Source organism: Lactuca saligna, mitochondrion, assembly GCF_052625555.1.
Source record: "Lactuca saligna strain CGN5271 mitochondrion, complete genome".
NCBI lineage: Eukaryota > Viridiplantae > Streptophyta > Magnoliopsida > Asterales > Asteraceae > Lactuca > Lactuca saligna.
In genome coordinates this window covers 27,763-44,172 of record NC_042406.1, presented here as the reverse complement: position 1 = coordinate 44,172, position 16,410 = coordinate 27,763, and the positions used below count along the sequence as shown (strand labels likewise).

The following is a 16,410-nucleotide window of genomic DNA, read 5'->3' as shown; positions in this document are numbered from 1 at the left end:
TAGGGCGATTATCCTCTTCCTTAGACATAAAGTTAGACCCACTAGGTAAATAAAGGAATTACCAAGGTAAGACACATATCGCAATATTACATCTACCTTTGCCTTACCCACAGAAAGCCTTCGCACAGATTTCCTTCCAACGTTTTTAGCAAAGGCCCGGAGAGAAAGCATAATCTAGTTAGTAGTCCTACAGAAGCCAGAATCAATCCTATAGATTAGAAACTGTAACCTATAATCTTGATGCACTCTAATACCTAAAATATTATATGCATATCCTCACCAGGGAATATGCGCAGAAAAAAGCACCTTTTTTCACTTTATCACTGGATTGCGAACTTACTTATCCTTTTGATGAGAATGCCACTACTCTTACTTACTATCTTCAAACCCGCCTATTGGCGTGTCTGGATCAGGTGAATCGCTTGGCTAGATATCTCCTTAAGCGAGATATCGTTAACTCCTTAGTTCCTTAGAAAAGGATAATAAGGGAGAAGAAAAACCCTAGCTTTCTGTCGATCCTCCAACTTGCGTCAGATCCTTTTGCCCCTTACTCTGCTGGATTGAAAGCGGATGCAAGAGAACTATCAATGGCTGCAAGTAGAACTGCCATGGAACTATATGGATAGCAACTCCCACCGGATGGAGATATCTTAACTTTGATTTCAAGCCTCTGTCTTTCGCTTGCCTAAGGTTAAGGTAAGAAAAAGAGACAGCTACTGGACACTACGGGGACTGTAAGCGATCTAACAGAACTGGCTTGTTGAACGGAACTCAGACTAGAGATATCAAATGACCTAGGGGACTGGACCTCTAGATGTAGCACTGGATGTAAGAAAAAACTCGACTGCCAAAGCAGCACTTAGCACTCCAACTAATGGCCTTAAGACTGTTGCAATTGGTACAACTGCTTCAATGGGATAGAAGGAAACTGGCTAAAAGGGATTAGAAATGGACTAGTAAGAGACTCCAATGTAACCTAAAACTAAAATTGGAACCCTAGGAGGGGCAACTTCCACTCTTTTTTTCACTCTTTCCATTGTCGTTTACTTTACGAAGCGAAGGAAATCTAAAGGTATGCCCATTTTATCGAGGAGAGGAATTACTAGCTCGCAGGCTTAAAAATGAGAACTTCCTTCCTTGCCCTCGAACCGACTATCCAACGACATGGAACACTTAGCATTGGCCTATCACTCAAATTCAATTTTATAGCACGCCAACAGGAGGGGCTTCTCTTTTTTCTCCCACTAGATAGCTAGCAGAAAGAATGGCAGGACGAAAGAAAGGCTTAGGATAGCGGGAGAGGGTGAATGAAAGGAAAACAACTCAAACTTCTGGCTCGCAAGAAAGGCGAATAACTGCAACTGAATCGACATAGACGGACTTCTAAACTTAGCACAGCGCTTACCTTATAACTTGACTTGGGAGGGGACCCAGCCCTCTAACGTTGCGTGAGGGGTGCAACGGGATGATCTCATGGGGCTGATTTATTAGAGAATGATGTTAAGTAGCCCTCCAACCATCGGCATACCCTGGCCCGTCAGGGTGCTTCTAACACCTTATCGCGTCAATTGAAGTCCACCTTATTGTTGATGAGGCCATTCGATCAATCGGCTCAACCGGATGCGGAAGGGTGGCGGTTTACGATCCTATCTCAACTTTACCTTACCCCCTCCCACCTTCCCTTTTCGCTTCGTATACTCCCCTTTCTTTCAAAGGAATCCCTTTCTTCTCGACCGGATGGGAGGCCTTACCTGGTGAACAGCCTTCCTTACCTTAGGCTTTACGAGGACTCCTTTTTTTACTTCTCCTTTTAGGCAGTTCTCTCTCTCTTTCTCGACTTGCAACTCACTTTTCCCTTTATTCCGCTTCGAAAGGGGTGCGAACGCTAGGTTTTGGTCAGCGGCTTTCCTCAGCCTCAGAGCCGACAAAAGCTTTTTTCTTGATTTAGGAGCGAAAGAAGATGGATCCGTTTAAGAAGAATAAGCAGCTATTTTATCCACTATAGTTCGACTCGAAAGGTCTTTCAGTGACCGAGTTCAGTGACCAAGGCTAGGCAACAACTCACTAGTCGAAAAAGACGCAGCTAGTCTTGGGATCAAGGCTTCTTTCCTTTGCTGAATCAGGAATAGCCGACTCCAGGTAAATGCTTTTCCCAGCTCAAAGGCGATGACTAGTAGATTCGGGGGTACCTATAAAGCGAACAAATGTTCCCATGGTCATGATTGTTGACTAAACTGCCCTTTCTCTGATTCCCCTTGCCGACTCTGAACTAACTCATGCTTGAATGTGAACAACCGATAGAAAGCAGCATTCTACTAATTGGATTACCTTCTTCCCTTCCTTATAGTAGGAATTTCTCTCTCGAACCCTAGAACCTTTGGGCTAGGAACCCGAGAAAAGCGAATGTTCAAAGCTTTCAGCGGGCTAGAGTCGTCTTCTTGCTGTTGTTGAATATGAAGTTGTGATCAGCTTAGCAGTAAAGAGCTCTTGTTTAGCGAGAGTCGTATTCGGATTCTGCTTGAGCGGCCTTCTCTCTCTGAGTTACGGCAAAGGTAGTTCGGTAAGCCTCGTCATCTAGTATGACCAAAGCATTAGCCCTGTCTCTATCCTTGGGCTAAGGGCGCATAGACTGGACTTAGTGAGGTGAGGTAGCTTAGGATGATGAAACCGTACCTTCTCACTTTCGGACTTTCTTGCTGGCTTGACTTCTTGACTTAGAGCTTTCACGTGGCAATCGTTGATGGAAAAAAGAGTGATCAAAATATAAAATAAAGAGGTAGTTGACAGAGGTAGAATCGGCATCTGTCTCGCCTGCTGGAAAGCTTGACTTGGCTATTGAAATCAGCAGCAACAAATCAACTTAATTAAGATTAAGAAGAATCCGTTCTTGGAAGAAGTCCTCACTTACCTTATAGTAAAATATCTGACAACAGATGCGGATTATGTAGCAAATGCCGCTAATGCGTAACACATTGAGTTGGGCAGCTTTCCTTGAGCAGATAGGACACTGCGCCATCAACAGACATACTCGCGAAGAAAGCACCTACCCTGGTGGAACTTAACTGCCTCGATCCTCATCTCGTTCACTCACAGAAGACCTTGCCTAGCTCTACTTTCTTTCTTATACCAGGAAGCCTTTCGCTTGTCCCTTCGCACGTGAATCTTGATATCCCGGCTAGAGAGCTTTGATTTCTTCTTTCCTTGGGGTTCCTTCCCTCACTTGTTACTAGCAGCTCTTCCTTTACACCTGAGAACAACCTATTCTTTTCACAGCGGAAGAGTCGAAACGAAGACCGCAGAAAGCATAGTCAGAAGCCGCATCGGCAGTTCGCGTTGACGGCGTTAACAGAATCGGAGAATAAGAGCTTAACGCAGCTCGACCCTCGGGAACAGATTCATAGGACCGATATCTCAGCTCATATCGGCCGTTTTAAGCCAACTAATCGGCCAAGAGCGTTTCTTTTGAATTGGCACTGGACTGACATCTGGAAAGCTTATGACATGGTGAGATGGTGCTCTAAAGTTGAGCAACAGCAACTTTCCTTCTAAGTTGATTGTATCTTCACATGCCTGATAACTACAAAGAAAGAAAGTACTCTAACTAATGGTCTTCTTGAGAGGGTTGGATGGCCATAGAGGCAAAAGGCAAGGATTCCATTCGTCTTTTTTTGTCCTAGTCATGGAGGTTCTGGCTTTCTTTCTTAGTTTGACTAGCCATTGATTGACGGAATTTCTAAATCAAGAATTTAGAACGTTCTTAGGATTGTTAACTTATACTCAGACGCCTTGATCTAGTTGAATTAGTGGACGACTCAGAAAGCGGAGTCATAAAGGGATTGTTTGATCGACTACTTGATAGTGCACTGAAGGATTATCCAAAAAAAGGGACTCGGCTTACTCACCATGAATGCACCTTAAGGGGGAGTTCCTGGGTCACGAGTCTAGTAAGGAGAGACTTATCAAACAAAACAAACACAACCAATATCTTTACTTTAATATAAGAGTCTTGCTATTGCAAATGCAAATCTCGCAATCTTCAAGCAGGATAGGCAGTGTGCATTCTTCTCTCGGCTCTAGAACAGAAATCGGAGAAGTTAGTCTTTCTTCTTTGGCAAAGGCCCTAACTACAGCTATTAGTAACTCTTTGTCTTATTGATTTGAGTCATCAAGGAAAGACAGTGACGATCGGTACGAAAGGAAGGCATACTAGCAGGGGATTCGTACTAATAGCGGTTATTCTGCTATAGGAGCCGTTATGTAGCATCTGAGAACAACAAAGCACACGAAAAGACTTGCAAGAGTAAGGTAAGGCTTGACTTTACTAGTCCTATCGCTACGACCCTGACTCGGTTACACATGCCTTGTTTCAAGTTTGAATGTAATGCCAAAGGTTTCTAATCCATTTACAGTCCCGAGAGAGGAGCGAGAGAACAACGAAAGGATCCGGCATAGCTTCTTGAAGCGACCTTTCTTTCAATTTCAAGCCAGCCAGCTTCAGTAATTATCTTCCCTTAATTCTGACCCGAGAAGACGGCACTGATTTCAATGATCTTCTTTACTTTATTTTAGTACCTTGACCAAGTCAGCGTAGAGCGGAGAAGGTGATCTCTATCCATAGGCTTCTGCCACGGAAGATTCTAATGTCACATCTTCCTTTGGATGTCAACAGCTTAACCAATCGGGAATCAACTATCCGAATCCGAGTTGGCGAGAAAGACCTGACATTGGCCTTTATGATCTTGCTTCCCTTCCTTTTACTTTAATAGAATGTCCTTCCTTCTTGAACTCCAGTCACTGCATAGACATCTCCTTCCAAACCTCTAGAGATGAAGATTAGGCTGTCCGTAGGCTTTCTTCCTCGTGTTATAATTTCTTTCTTTAGGCGGGATAAATCAATAGTTTAAACCTTTCTTACAGTTCATACTGTAAGTCTTTCTTTTTATTTATCACCTACTTTTTTGTATATAGAAATAAATCATTGAAGTCTTAACTGGTTTCAAAGTCTTTCTTTTTGTTACAAATGCCAATGCGGGTAAACTACCCTTTTAGCTTGAGAGAATCTAGCTGGACTAGCCTATCCTTTATACCGCCCCGGCCTTCATCCAGTAAAAGATTAGCTCGTGCCTCTTCCTTGGAGGACCTTACCAGGCATGAGGGCAAGCGCTTGGAACTAGAAGCCTTGTCTTTTGACTCATGTCACGTCGATCGTTGATAAGTGCCCGATCTGGGATAGGCTGGCTGGGCACAGTTTTGAAAATCGGATTATTGAGTTCGCCTGGACTACGCTGGCTTTGGGATGCCAGGCTTGATGCTTCAAGAAAGTTCCAAACCAATCTCTGGCACTTGGTAAAGATTTGTGATTTCCGGGTGATGACAAGTAACTCGTGAAGGTCTATAGTCAACTACGGCTATTGAGCGTCGAGATGCTTTACCACGCGAGATCCTTTCCTCACGCACGGTACTTATATAGTAGAGCAGCAGCCACCGGCTTTATTCGCTTGGTCGAAACAGACAGATATGGGGAGAGAGAAGGGTAAAAATCTCTTTCTATTCACAGCGTTGGAAATGCCCGAATAAGTCGGCTCTAGAGCAGTCATTGAATGCGCGACCTCAAATTTTATTTCGCTGGCAAGAAGGTAGGTTAACGTAAGAGGGTTCGACAAAGCCTTTCCGTTGGGAAATCCCTAATAAGCTGCGCTAAAGACTGTTAGCCTTCTCTTTAGTAGTTTCGCGAAGGTGGAGTCTAAAAAAATGTAACATCTGCCGACTCCTTTGCTCAGTGAACCCCGCATCTGAGGGTCGGGGCGTGAAGGCCTGTCGGCTTTGGAAATCTGACGATTACCTAAACCTAAAGGCTGCGAGTACCGATGCTCGAGACTTCGCCCCTTACTCCGATCCCGCCTCGAATGAAATGACAGTTTGGGCACACCATCCTGCCGAGAGATAGGCTAGTTTGCTCAAAGCATCTGGTATGAGAGCAACATCTTTCTCTCCCTCATGCACCGTCTTTTGTGTTTTTGGTCAAAGGGAGGAGCGTTAGCAAAGGAAGGAGGAAAGTGGAGGAGCTTTAGCGACGATGATAGCAACTATGATAGCGACGATGACGATAAAGGGAGAGCCCTTTGAGTTTGATCTTTCACTTCATTCAATCATAAAGAGCTCGATCATCAACTAATAGATAGAAATTATAACACGAGGATCATCAACACACCGGCTAATAAAAAGTACGTAAGGTATACGCCTTCCTATTCTCATGTCTTAAGAGATTTGTGCAACTTTTGTGGAATGAGATACTTAACCAACGCGCCTTACCTTTCAGGTTCCGATTTGAAAGCTTTAGGTCCAACAGAGGTAAAATCCTTTGACAAGAGCTTCCGATAATATGAATGATTTGGCAGCTTTCCCCAGTAAAGACATGCTGCCCTCGTCGCTTTTAGTAGCTTATTTTCGTAAGCTCCTCTCTCCGGTCGTCCTCCTTCACCGCTATGATCCCTTTATTCTCTCGTATATAAGGATTCGGCTTGCTTCCTCAATTGGTTATTGGCTGGACATTGAATGGCATTGACCGACTCTTGTCAATAGCAATAGGTTGTTTGGCAGCAAGCGACGAAAGATATGGCTTCTGGTTGTTTGTTGTGCCCGATAATATTAAGAGTTTCCGCGAATCCACACTAGCTAACTTTACACAGAAGGACTGCTTATTAGATTCCGGAATCTCCTATAACCATATTTTCCCCATCCCTGATGATTAAATGGATAGTTTAGCTAATTGATGTGCCACCCTCTTACCATTCTTATGAGTATCCGCATTCAATTAGAAACTTAAAAAGAATAAATTCTAGCTTGAATATCATCCACAATGTGTCCAATGCTAGGCTCGGGTCTTGTTGGAGCACGGCTCCCACATTGCACTGCCTGTCTCCACATCTATTCGGTAAAAGAAAGCTTCCAATGCTAGCTTCATTCCATAGTAGACAGCCCAGGCTTAGACAACTCCAGCATCCGTGGCGTGGAAATGACTCTTTGACATAGCTGAAAAGATGGTGCCAATTCAGTCCCTTAGTCCTACACCTAATCCAGATGCCTTAACCTCCTTTCAAAGAGCTCTATCACAATTGACTTTAAAGCAGTCATTCGAGGCAAAAGGGAAAGGAAGCTCAAACTATCTTCCCCCGAAAAGGAAATTGACTTCCTGAACGACAAGTGGCACCGCAGGCGAAGAGATAGCGTTCAATGAATCAGATAATTTCTTTTCATTAAATAACCTAAAAATTTTTTATATAGGTTGTCACGAGTCTAGTTGAGTCAAGATGCGTGTCGAGATGAGTTGAGTAAACCTTGTTCCAGTTCCTTCTGTCTTAGTTGCTTGTGTGCTTTACTCTATCTTAATGCTCGGATCACGAATTTCTCTTATCGATAATGAGTTATTCGCCTTCAGAAGTAAGGTCGGGTAGGAACGATAAGTGGGTGGGGTCATTGAGTTAGCCCAAGGGGGGAGCCATCCTCTCGGGAAAGGGACAGGAGCGCCTGGCGAAACCAGACTCTATCTATCCATTCTGCCTCAGATCCAATCTGACTGCACTGACGAAAGAACAATGTCCGCCCTGATCACCCATGTGACAGATGGTGACTCCTTCATCGCGTCCTTTGCTGAGGTAGAGTGCCTGAAAGAGAAAGAAGAGCTTACTAAGCCAAAAAGCTGAATATAGAGCCAAACATGCGGTTTTTTCTCGTCAAGCAGCAATCAAATCCTGGGAAAAAGGTAGGGTAGAATCGCCGAGTCGTCTAGCACCGTTCCCTGCCTCAACTCCACAATCACAATCATTTGTGAATAAAAAAGGTGGTTTGCTGCTGTCCCCGGCATTGGAAAGACCTGACAAAGAATCCTTATATCGGGAAATGTGCTATATGGAGGTTTTTTTTTATGATTGTTGACGTACTGACTCATGCTCAGGATCCGCTTATGGTGGTTCGGCTTGCTTCTCTGTTGGCATTTCCTAGACCCAAGACCTACTAATATTATAATACTGCATGCAGAATGGATAGCACAGGTCGGAGGGGAAGAAGAAGGGAAGAGTACAATGGAAGGGGCCTAGGAAGATGTTCAACAACCATCTCCTTTCCGTCCAGAATGTAGTGTAGAAAAGCAAAGAATCTTTCCTGCTTCAGAGCTATTCAGAGCTAATAGGATAGGTATTCTATTTGAAATAAGGGGGCTGCCCTAAGGTGGGATAGTGTGTCAGTAAACACGCAGTGGTTAAGGGCGTAGACCTCTAGACAGGACAGATTCAATTGTGGGTTCCACCCGCTTCCAGTCGAGTTTTATAGATTCCGATAGAGTCACCGCTCGCTTTTGCTTTTGACAAGATGCCCTAGTCCTTTTGGTAAGCGTAAGCATTTCGTAAGCAGAAAAAACTAGATATGAAACTCCCGGTATCAGTTACAATGCTCACTATTACGGATCCCACGACGACAGCTCCCGCTGAAGCAATTGTTGCTGCGGAGGTAGCTAAATTACCTATCCGCTATAGACGGAAAAGGCATGCTGTGGCGGACTTAAATAAACCTTAGTTGAAAAAAAAATTATTGGTGGACCAGAAAGAAATTATTGACCTTGATATAACCCTTTTTATACCGGAGTAAATGAAGACTCCTAGAATGGCACGCACGAAGAAGCCTACTCAGAGTAGGAATCCCGCACATTATAAAAAAAGTAAAATGGACCTGCAACTACCTTAGACTTTCTTTAAGGAAGATTGCAAATAAGAGCTGATCCTCTAATTGTAATAGTAAGATTAGGATCCCGACTCATCTGTCAATTTTAGGCATATAAGGTAAATACATAGATATAGGTAAACTTACGTATACTATACCTATACGGCTATCCTTTATCTTATGAAAAGGAAAACTACGGGATAGCTATGCCGCAGTCAAAAATACATATTTATGGATATGTACTAAGCCAGCTCTTTAGACTAAGGCATATCAAAAAATGGGGTTCGATATAGGGAGTCTTTGCTGTTTACTGTTTACTTTACCTTTACCCAGCTTAAAGAACTGTGCCATAAATTCATAAGAACTGCTATTTGTAGAGCTTCTATAGCTTCGAGCCCTTTAGTTCGTTATCAAGCAGCTTAGAGGGTGATCGCTGGCCACAAACTTGCAAGAGTCAGCTATTTGTTCACATTCAAGCATTCGTTCCCCACGTTCGAGCTAGTCGAATCAGTACTTATTGTTATACCGTTCGTGCCCCTCAGAGCCACTTAACTCGCTTTCAAGAAGAAAAATACTGCTTCCAATTAATAGACTGAAATGAAAACTTTGAAAGATGTTATGGAGGGTTTCAAATCGGTGCTGGAACTGCTACAATTGCTTTAGCTGGAGCAGCAGTCGGAATTGGAAAGATATTCAGTTCGTTGATCCATTCAGTAGCACGGAGTCCGGAATTGGATACTAAATTGTTTGGTTATGCCATTTTAGGCTTTGCTCTCACGGAAGCCATTGCCTTGTTTGCTCTTATGATGGCCTTTCTGATCTTCTTCGTATTCTGAGATTCGCTACCGTCAGTAGCCTTCCTCCCAAGGCGAGCGAAGTGACGTGAGGCGAGCGTCTGAGTGAGTTGAGTGAGGAAGTGAGGGCCCTGAGGAAGCGGAGGGAGCGAAAGCTGGACCGGGTTTCACTGTTGTGTTGGTTAATGCCCAACCACCTTCAAGAAGGCAAAGAAGTAAACTTAATAACCTTTTCCATTATCAGTAGCAGCAGTGGACGAATCGAGACAAGAAAAATACAGGTAGGAATCTGCTTATCTACTTGCCTTTCAACCTCAGAGCATTCAGTTCAGGTACCGCAGCGGTCGACGACTTGGCTGGGGCAGATCTTCACTCATTATCCTTCTTCGAACCTTTTGGTATGTATTGCCCCCTAACTATAGATCAGATCCAGCAGACGAGAAAGAAAATTCCGCACTGCTGCTGAGTCGTCGGACTTATCCACCAAGGGATTCGTGGAATTTCTGTGGATTGCGTTGGGGGAAATCTACCAAAGCTAGGCAGATAGATAGACTCCTTTCCCACTGCTAAGGGAGAGCAAGAAAGATAAAAATTCTTGTTTTTGAACCAGCGCCCCCTTTTGGGTATGCAGGTACTAAGAGTCCTCTCACTACCAACCAGCAGACATCATCTGGCTGGGTCTTGCCGGTATCAACAACGATAAAAAAACTACCAAATGGAAACAGCAACTAACTATGGCTCTTGGTGGGCCCAGACAACGTCCTAGGCGTAGGGGAGATCGGAGCAACAGGTAACGCCTAGACGACGTTTTTCTTCCTGGGCTGCAGTAAGTAGATCGAGAGGTCGTTTCGCCCCTTGTCCCCGAATATGGGTAATATGTTCTCATACAATGTTGCTCCAATCTGACCTAGCTGGCGAGCGATCCCAGTTCGCGACAGAGAACAAGACAGCAAGCGAGCGTACCTTTGTTCGCTTCTTCTCCACCAAGCACGGAAGTTTAAGGATAACTGTAGGTCGGTGGCTACCTAAGGAAACTCCGATTCGATCCGCCCCCCGGCTGGGAGGCATCTACCTCATCCCGATCACAAGGAGGGGTTCACTATGATGGGGGGTACTTCTTTTTTTCCCTTCCGGAAAGAATGAAATGCATAGGGGACCATCCTTTTGTTGCGGCATGCTCCTCAGATTTACGGATTCACAGGGGGCCTCAGGCCCTACTTAGTAGACTGACAATGACAAAGGCTTGCGAAACTAAGTAGGGCCTTTTGAATTGAATCTTAAGTAGTCTATCAGTGGTGCAAAGCTAATTGCCCCTTTTCAGTAGGGGGCGAAAGGTTATACCTTAGAAAGTCAGCGAACAGCGGTTCTTCTATGTAGGTATGGCGTTCCCCCTTGACTCTCCTAACGTCGAGCTAAGTGATTTCGTAACCTTTTCGTAGCGTAGTAGAATGAAGGCTACGCACCGACGCTCTCTTTTCTATTAGCCTAAGCGTCTTCGCTAACTCGCTCGCCTACTATACCCTACTATACCACTTTTAGGGTAGGCTAGGCTAACTCAGCCGCTTACTTCTACTAATGTAGGGCTAAATAGCGCCTTTTCTTTTTAAAATAACCAATTTGAATTATTGCGAACCTATAGGTCCTTAGTAGCGTTGACAAAGAAGAACAGCCGGTTAAAAGACAACGTTTTTATTTATATATTAATTATATATATTTATATATATAATAATTAATAATAATTCAAATTTTAGGCCAGCTTGACAAGCTACCCTTCCTCTTGATCTGAGGTGCGAAGATCAAGATATTTTTTTTATGACTTCCATTCCACTTATCGATCCCGGCCCATAAAAGTGACCGACCAGGGCCCTATTGATGAATGAAAGGCTTTATGAGCCCTGTAAGCCCACACCTGTGTAGAGTGGATCGTTCAACACCTGCGGCACAAACCCATTTTTGACCTATTGGTCCTAGTATCATAGGCGACCGAACGGCCGCCCCCTAATTACTAGACCGACCTGCTATAATAATTCCATAAACACCTAGCGAAGATATGGCAAACAAATAAAGTAGCCCTATGTTCGGATCTGACAATACCATACCATAATCAAAAGGTACAACGGCCCGAGCGACCAGACTTAACATAAATGTAGCCACTGGAGCCATTCTAAAAAGGGAGAAATTTGCACTACTTGGTGAAATAGGTTCTTTTATAATCAATTTAAAACCATCTGCTAGAGGTTGTAACAATCCAAATGATCCCACTACATCAGGACCCTTTCGACGTTGCACAAAAGCCATTACTTTACGTTCAGCTAGCACTAAAAAGGCTACTCCTAGTAGAAGTGGTAGAATTATTCCAAGTATTTCAGCTGGAACTGCTATGTACATTTTCTATTTTCTATTCACTCATGATCTGGCCTAGTCGACCCGATCATGATATTTCACTCATGATCTGGCCTGGTCGACCCAATCATGATATTGAAGGATGGGACCTTTTCTCGAAAAAGAAAGGAGATTCTATTTCTTCTTCCAAGCCCTTCTTAGAAGATGCAGTCAGTAAGCTCTCACTTATCTTCTTCATTTACGAAAATAGATAGATAAGAAAAGATGTCAGCCTCTCTTTTCTCGCGGAACACTCACTTAATGGGGCTATTTGAATTGGAAGACAACGACAAAAGTGAAAGAAGGAGGTCTATTTCGTTGATCGATGTCAATGGACCAAGAAATCTGTCCTTTGCTGAAAGCTCATAGGGTAAGAAAAATGGAAAGGTAGGTTTTGTCAGTGATTAAATGGAAAGGTCAGCTGGAGCGAAAACCAATCAAACTCAGAAAGATAGGTAGATCGAGCGCGCTGAGGGAAATTCGAGAGATCCGGAGACATGGCCACTACTGGCCTACGGTCCTTGCAGATTACATAGCACATGCTAAGAGCTGCGATGCCTGCCAGAGGTATGCAGGAATCCAGCAAAAGCCGGCTTCCGAGTTATACCCGATTATAAAGCCTTGGCCATTTCGAGGGTGGGCCATGGATATCATCGGAAAGATCTATCCCAGATCTTAAAGAGGTCATACTTTTATCCTAGTATAGTAGCTACGGCCCAGCCTTCTCCACCTTCTGCCCTGGGTAGAAGCCGAGCCTCCCCAGAATGTGACTTCTACGGAGGTAATAAGGGTCTGGTATATATTACTGCTATTCGTCCGCTTATGCAGTTCATGTAGTGAGTCAATTTGTGTCTGCTTCTACCGGTCCCCGTCGCGGCGTTAGGAGACATTCATTGGGTAATTCCAAGACCACACAGGCCATAGGTAACGGCTCTTATGCCTTGCCAGCAGAAAGAAATCCAGAGACCGTCCTCCCTATCGCCCGCCCAATGCTTACTATCGAGATTGGTTCGCCGGGCTTTACTCCCATTCCAAAGTTTCCGAATTAGCTTTAGAGATTGAGCAAGTGTAAAAAGTCTAGAGTGATCTGGTTTGCGCGGCTTTCGGGTTATGTCTACTAGAATAACAACCCGTAGTCTAGTTGAAACCCTCTTTTACAAGATTACAGACTAAAAGGACTCGCTTTCTTTCTGAATCCGCTTTCTCTATTGACATATAATAGTCTCGACTTGAGCGCTTCCTCGAAATAAAACGGCGAAGGAACGCCTTCTCTCTCGTGCTATGGCTTTGCTTCCTTATCTGGGGAGACGTGACTAAGCCTAAAAGGCGCTAGACGGCACTGTTGACGCCTTATTGTCTTTCCATAGGAACTCCTAAAGTATACTTATGCATTTGAGTCTGTTCAGTCGTGCCTATCCCCGAGAGTCACTCCTTCACTCACTTTATTTCCTTATTTCTGTGATTATGTGACACGTCTATCTTTGAAACTATTACCATTAGCTAAAAGACAAAGAGTAAATTAAAGGTAAGGTCTAACTAAACCGGCTCAGTACTATGACCCCGACTCTGTTTATCTATCCCTTTCCCGACTCTGTTAAGGAGGATCGCTAACCCAACTCTTTGAATCTCTGACTAAGCCTGTTCCTCGGGTACCGCTTGCTAATCGGCTAACGGAACTGGTAACCGTTGACTGCTTCTTCTCTTGTCTTTAACGAGTCACTCTAACTCTCTCCTCTGTCTACGCTCGTTCCTGTCCTTAAAAGAAGATCTCTCCGGTTGCTTCCTTCTCCTTGCTAAACTAGAAATGATCTCTTACGACTAGCATTGCGATTCACGCATCTCGCACAACCGTGCCTGAGATATTAGTGGTGAATACTCTTGTATACTAGCCGTCTCACAGGTTCTCGTTAGCAAGGATAGAGAGACAAAAGGATAGCTTCGAAAGTAGGTAGGCTAGGGAGATGCTCAAACCGGGGCTGGATCGAATTCCTGTAAGACTTCTATCCTTTTTCTCTTTCTTTCTTACTAGATTCCCCTGCCCCCTATATTCAATTAAAAGACTAGAAAACCTCTCTTGTGCGTCTACGTACCCGTCTTACCAATACTGATTAGCTTAAGACTGAAAATCTTAGTTAGATAGCATCTATTGTATTGTCTATCTTAATTCGCTTAAAGCCTTACTTTCAACTCGGCCTCCCGGTCAGTATATCCGAGTTCTACTTAAATAGTCTCGGTTTTCATATTCTTTATCTTTGATATGTGCGGTCCTCAATCGCCGGACGGCTGCCCTCCATCCCCTTGCTTCACGTGCGTGCCCTTCTTATCATTTGTTGGCTAGCCCTTTGTATTTCATGGCATGGCTACATGTGCCCTTTGGATTTGATGGCACTTCAACCGGGGGTCTTTTTTCATCCTTCGATGCTAACTCTGAACTCATGCTTCCACCTCCAGCTTAAGCACTTCTATCGATCAATTCTGGTTCAAGATTTGAAACTGACAGCCGAACCCAACGAGTGAAGTATACGTAAGGAGTCAGAAGAAAGCAATAAAAAAAGAAAGATTTCACGGCGATATCAATTCCGTCATATCTGAAATAAATAAAGAATTCTGTCACTTCAAGAAAGAAGGAAGGAATTCCATCAATAATTGCCAAATCCTAAATTCAGTCTTCACTGATAGATAGAAAGATAAATTCTGTAAAGCAAAGAAAAGAGAAGGCTTGAAATCAAATCCATCTTAATACGAAATTTTGAAATAAAAAATCTTTCCACTTCCAGCGCACCTCCTTTCCATGCTACTTCTTTCTTTTCCACTTCATGACCAGGAATTATAGGTCGGCATTTCTTTCATTCCATCAAGAAAGGCACCTCTGGACGTCTGCTTCAACTTCAAGCCGGGGGACCATGGATCAAGATTTCTGGTTCCCCTTCGATTTTCAACTTCGCAGTCTGCTACTATTAGAGGGATATGGATTTCTTTCCCCCGGATATCGATTTATCGGGAGTGCTACTCTTTCCATCAAAGCAATCACACCCTTAATTCACACTCATTCTGCTCCACTCACACCCGAAAGAAAGCTAGCTCATCTCTCAGACTGGATCCGGTCGTAGAGACTGATTGATCGGTCACCAACCTGCAAGACCAAGAATTTGAAGAAAGATCTCTGCTTAGGCTTAAAATCTCTCTACCTCTCAAAGTCACCACTCCGTCCAGGTGTGGAGGTCAGAATCCCATCCTATCCACCCGGGCCGTCGTCACCACCTTCTTTTGTCCGATCCTTCTCCTTTTGAATGATCGTCACGCTTCTCTTGAGATCGAGATCAGCTTCCCAAGTCAGAACTAGAAAGAATAGTAAATAGCACCGCTGATAGACTTCATATGAGAAAATGGGATGATTCCTCAGGCAGTGTAGCTTTGTCGGGGTGCACCTTTGGTAGCAGCGGCATCTCTCTTTCTCTCTGCAAATGCATCCCATTGAGACTTCTCCCCCTGGGCAGGATCTTCCAACCTTTCATTCATTTCTTGATCCATCAACCTGGGAGCGAAGCCCTTCATCTTTCTCTTTTTGCTACTAATAACTGGGCTTCCCTTCACCACAAGATGCAAAAGATTGGAAGAATCGCTTGAGAGACCGTCCGCCCAACCTGTCAGATATTCCTGGACTCGCTTTGAACCAAAAGAGATGCTGCTTGATCCGAGTATGCTACTTGCGTAGTAGATCCAGCCATATCAAAGCGTCTTTCCCACTTGAGAAAAGGAGTGATTTGCGCTCGTCCGATTGAGGGCCCTTCTCGCTTAGTGGAAAAAGTACTCAAATTGGCAATACGAACCTAATGGTTAGCTTTTGATGCCACCATACCATAGGGGCTCTAGCTTACGACTATCAAAAAGAAGGCGATAGGGAAAGGCACCGCTAGATCGACTTTCAAAGTCCGGCTGGATGGGAATGATTTCCGGGGAAGAAGCCCCGGCTGCCATGCCAGCTCGATCTAAGGTGGGAAGGGATCGAGACCTTTCTCGCGAAGATGGTCTTCTATAGTTTCAAAATCTCGACTTTAGAACAAAACTACTTTCTTTCTTCCATGCCGCCGTCGAAGGCCCGGCTTAAGACATTGACTTGGGTCTTGCAGCTGCCAACCTTCAAAGTAGGAGTTCGGGATCTTGTCATGAGCATGCTCCAGAGAAGGCTTTTTCCTTTATTTATCTACCCGTGACCGAGCGAGGATGATCTTCTTCATGATCGGCCAAGTCCGAAAGCTGCAAGAAAAGGGGGCCAGAGAGAAGGTCTTTTCATCACCTCCTTTGGCTCTTATTGGTTCTCTTCACGATGATTGGTCGGGGCCTTCGTTCCCTCTTTTAAGTAGAGAGATGTTCCCGCGGCGAAGAAGTGGAATGATCATCAGAAGGAGGTGAAGGGCTTAACAGCGCCTGGCGGGAATAAGAAAATAAGGAAATTGGGTCGGGTTTGGTCATTCATTCTTGCTTTTTTGGGATTGAAGGATAAATTACAAGCAAGTCG

The 16,410-nt window shown here is 44.2% G+C and overlaps 1 protein-coding gene across 1 annotated transcript, besides 1 other annotated feature.

The window, feature by feature from the left end:
• Nucleotides 1-11,510: 11,510 nt before the first annotated feature.
• Nucleotides 11,511-11,897, bottom strand: nad1 (NADH dehydrogenase subunit 1; one part of a trans-spliced gene, as the record gives it). Coding sequence (YP_009642396.1) covers nucleotides 11,511-11,897 — 387 coding nt within the window.
• Nucleotides 11,898-13,638: 1,741 nt separating this feature from the next.
• Nucleotides 13,639-16,410: part of a repeat region (first copy of long repeat M) that runs on past the window's edge.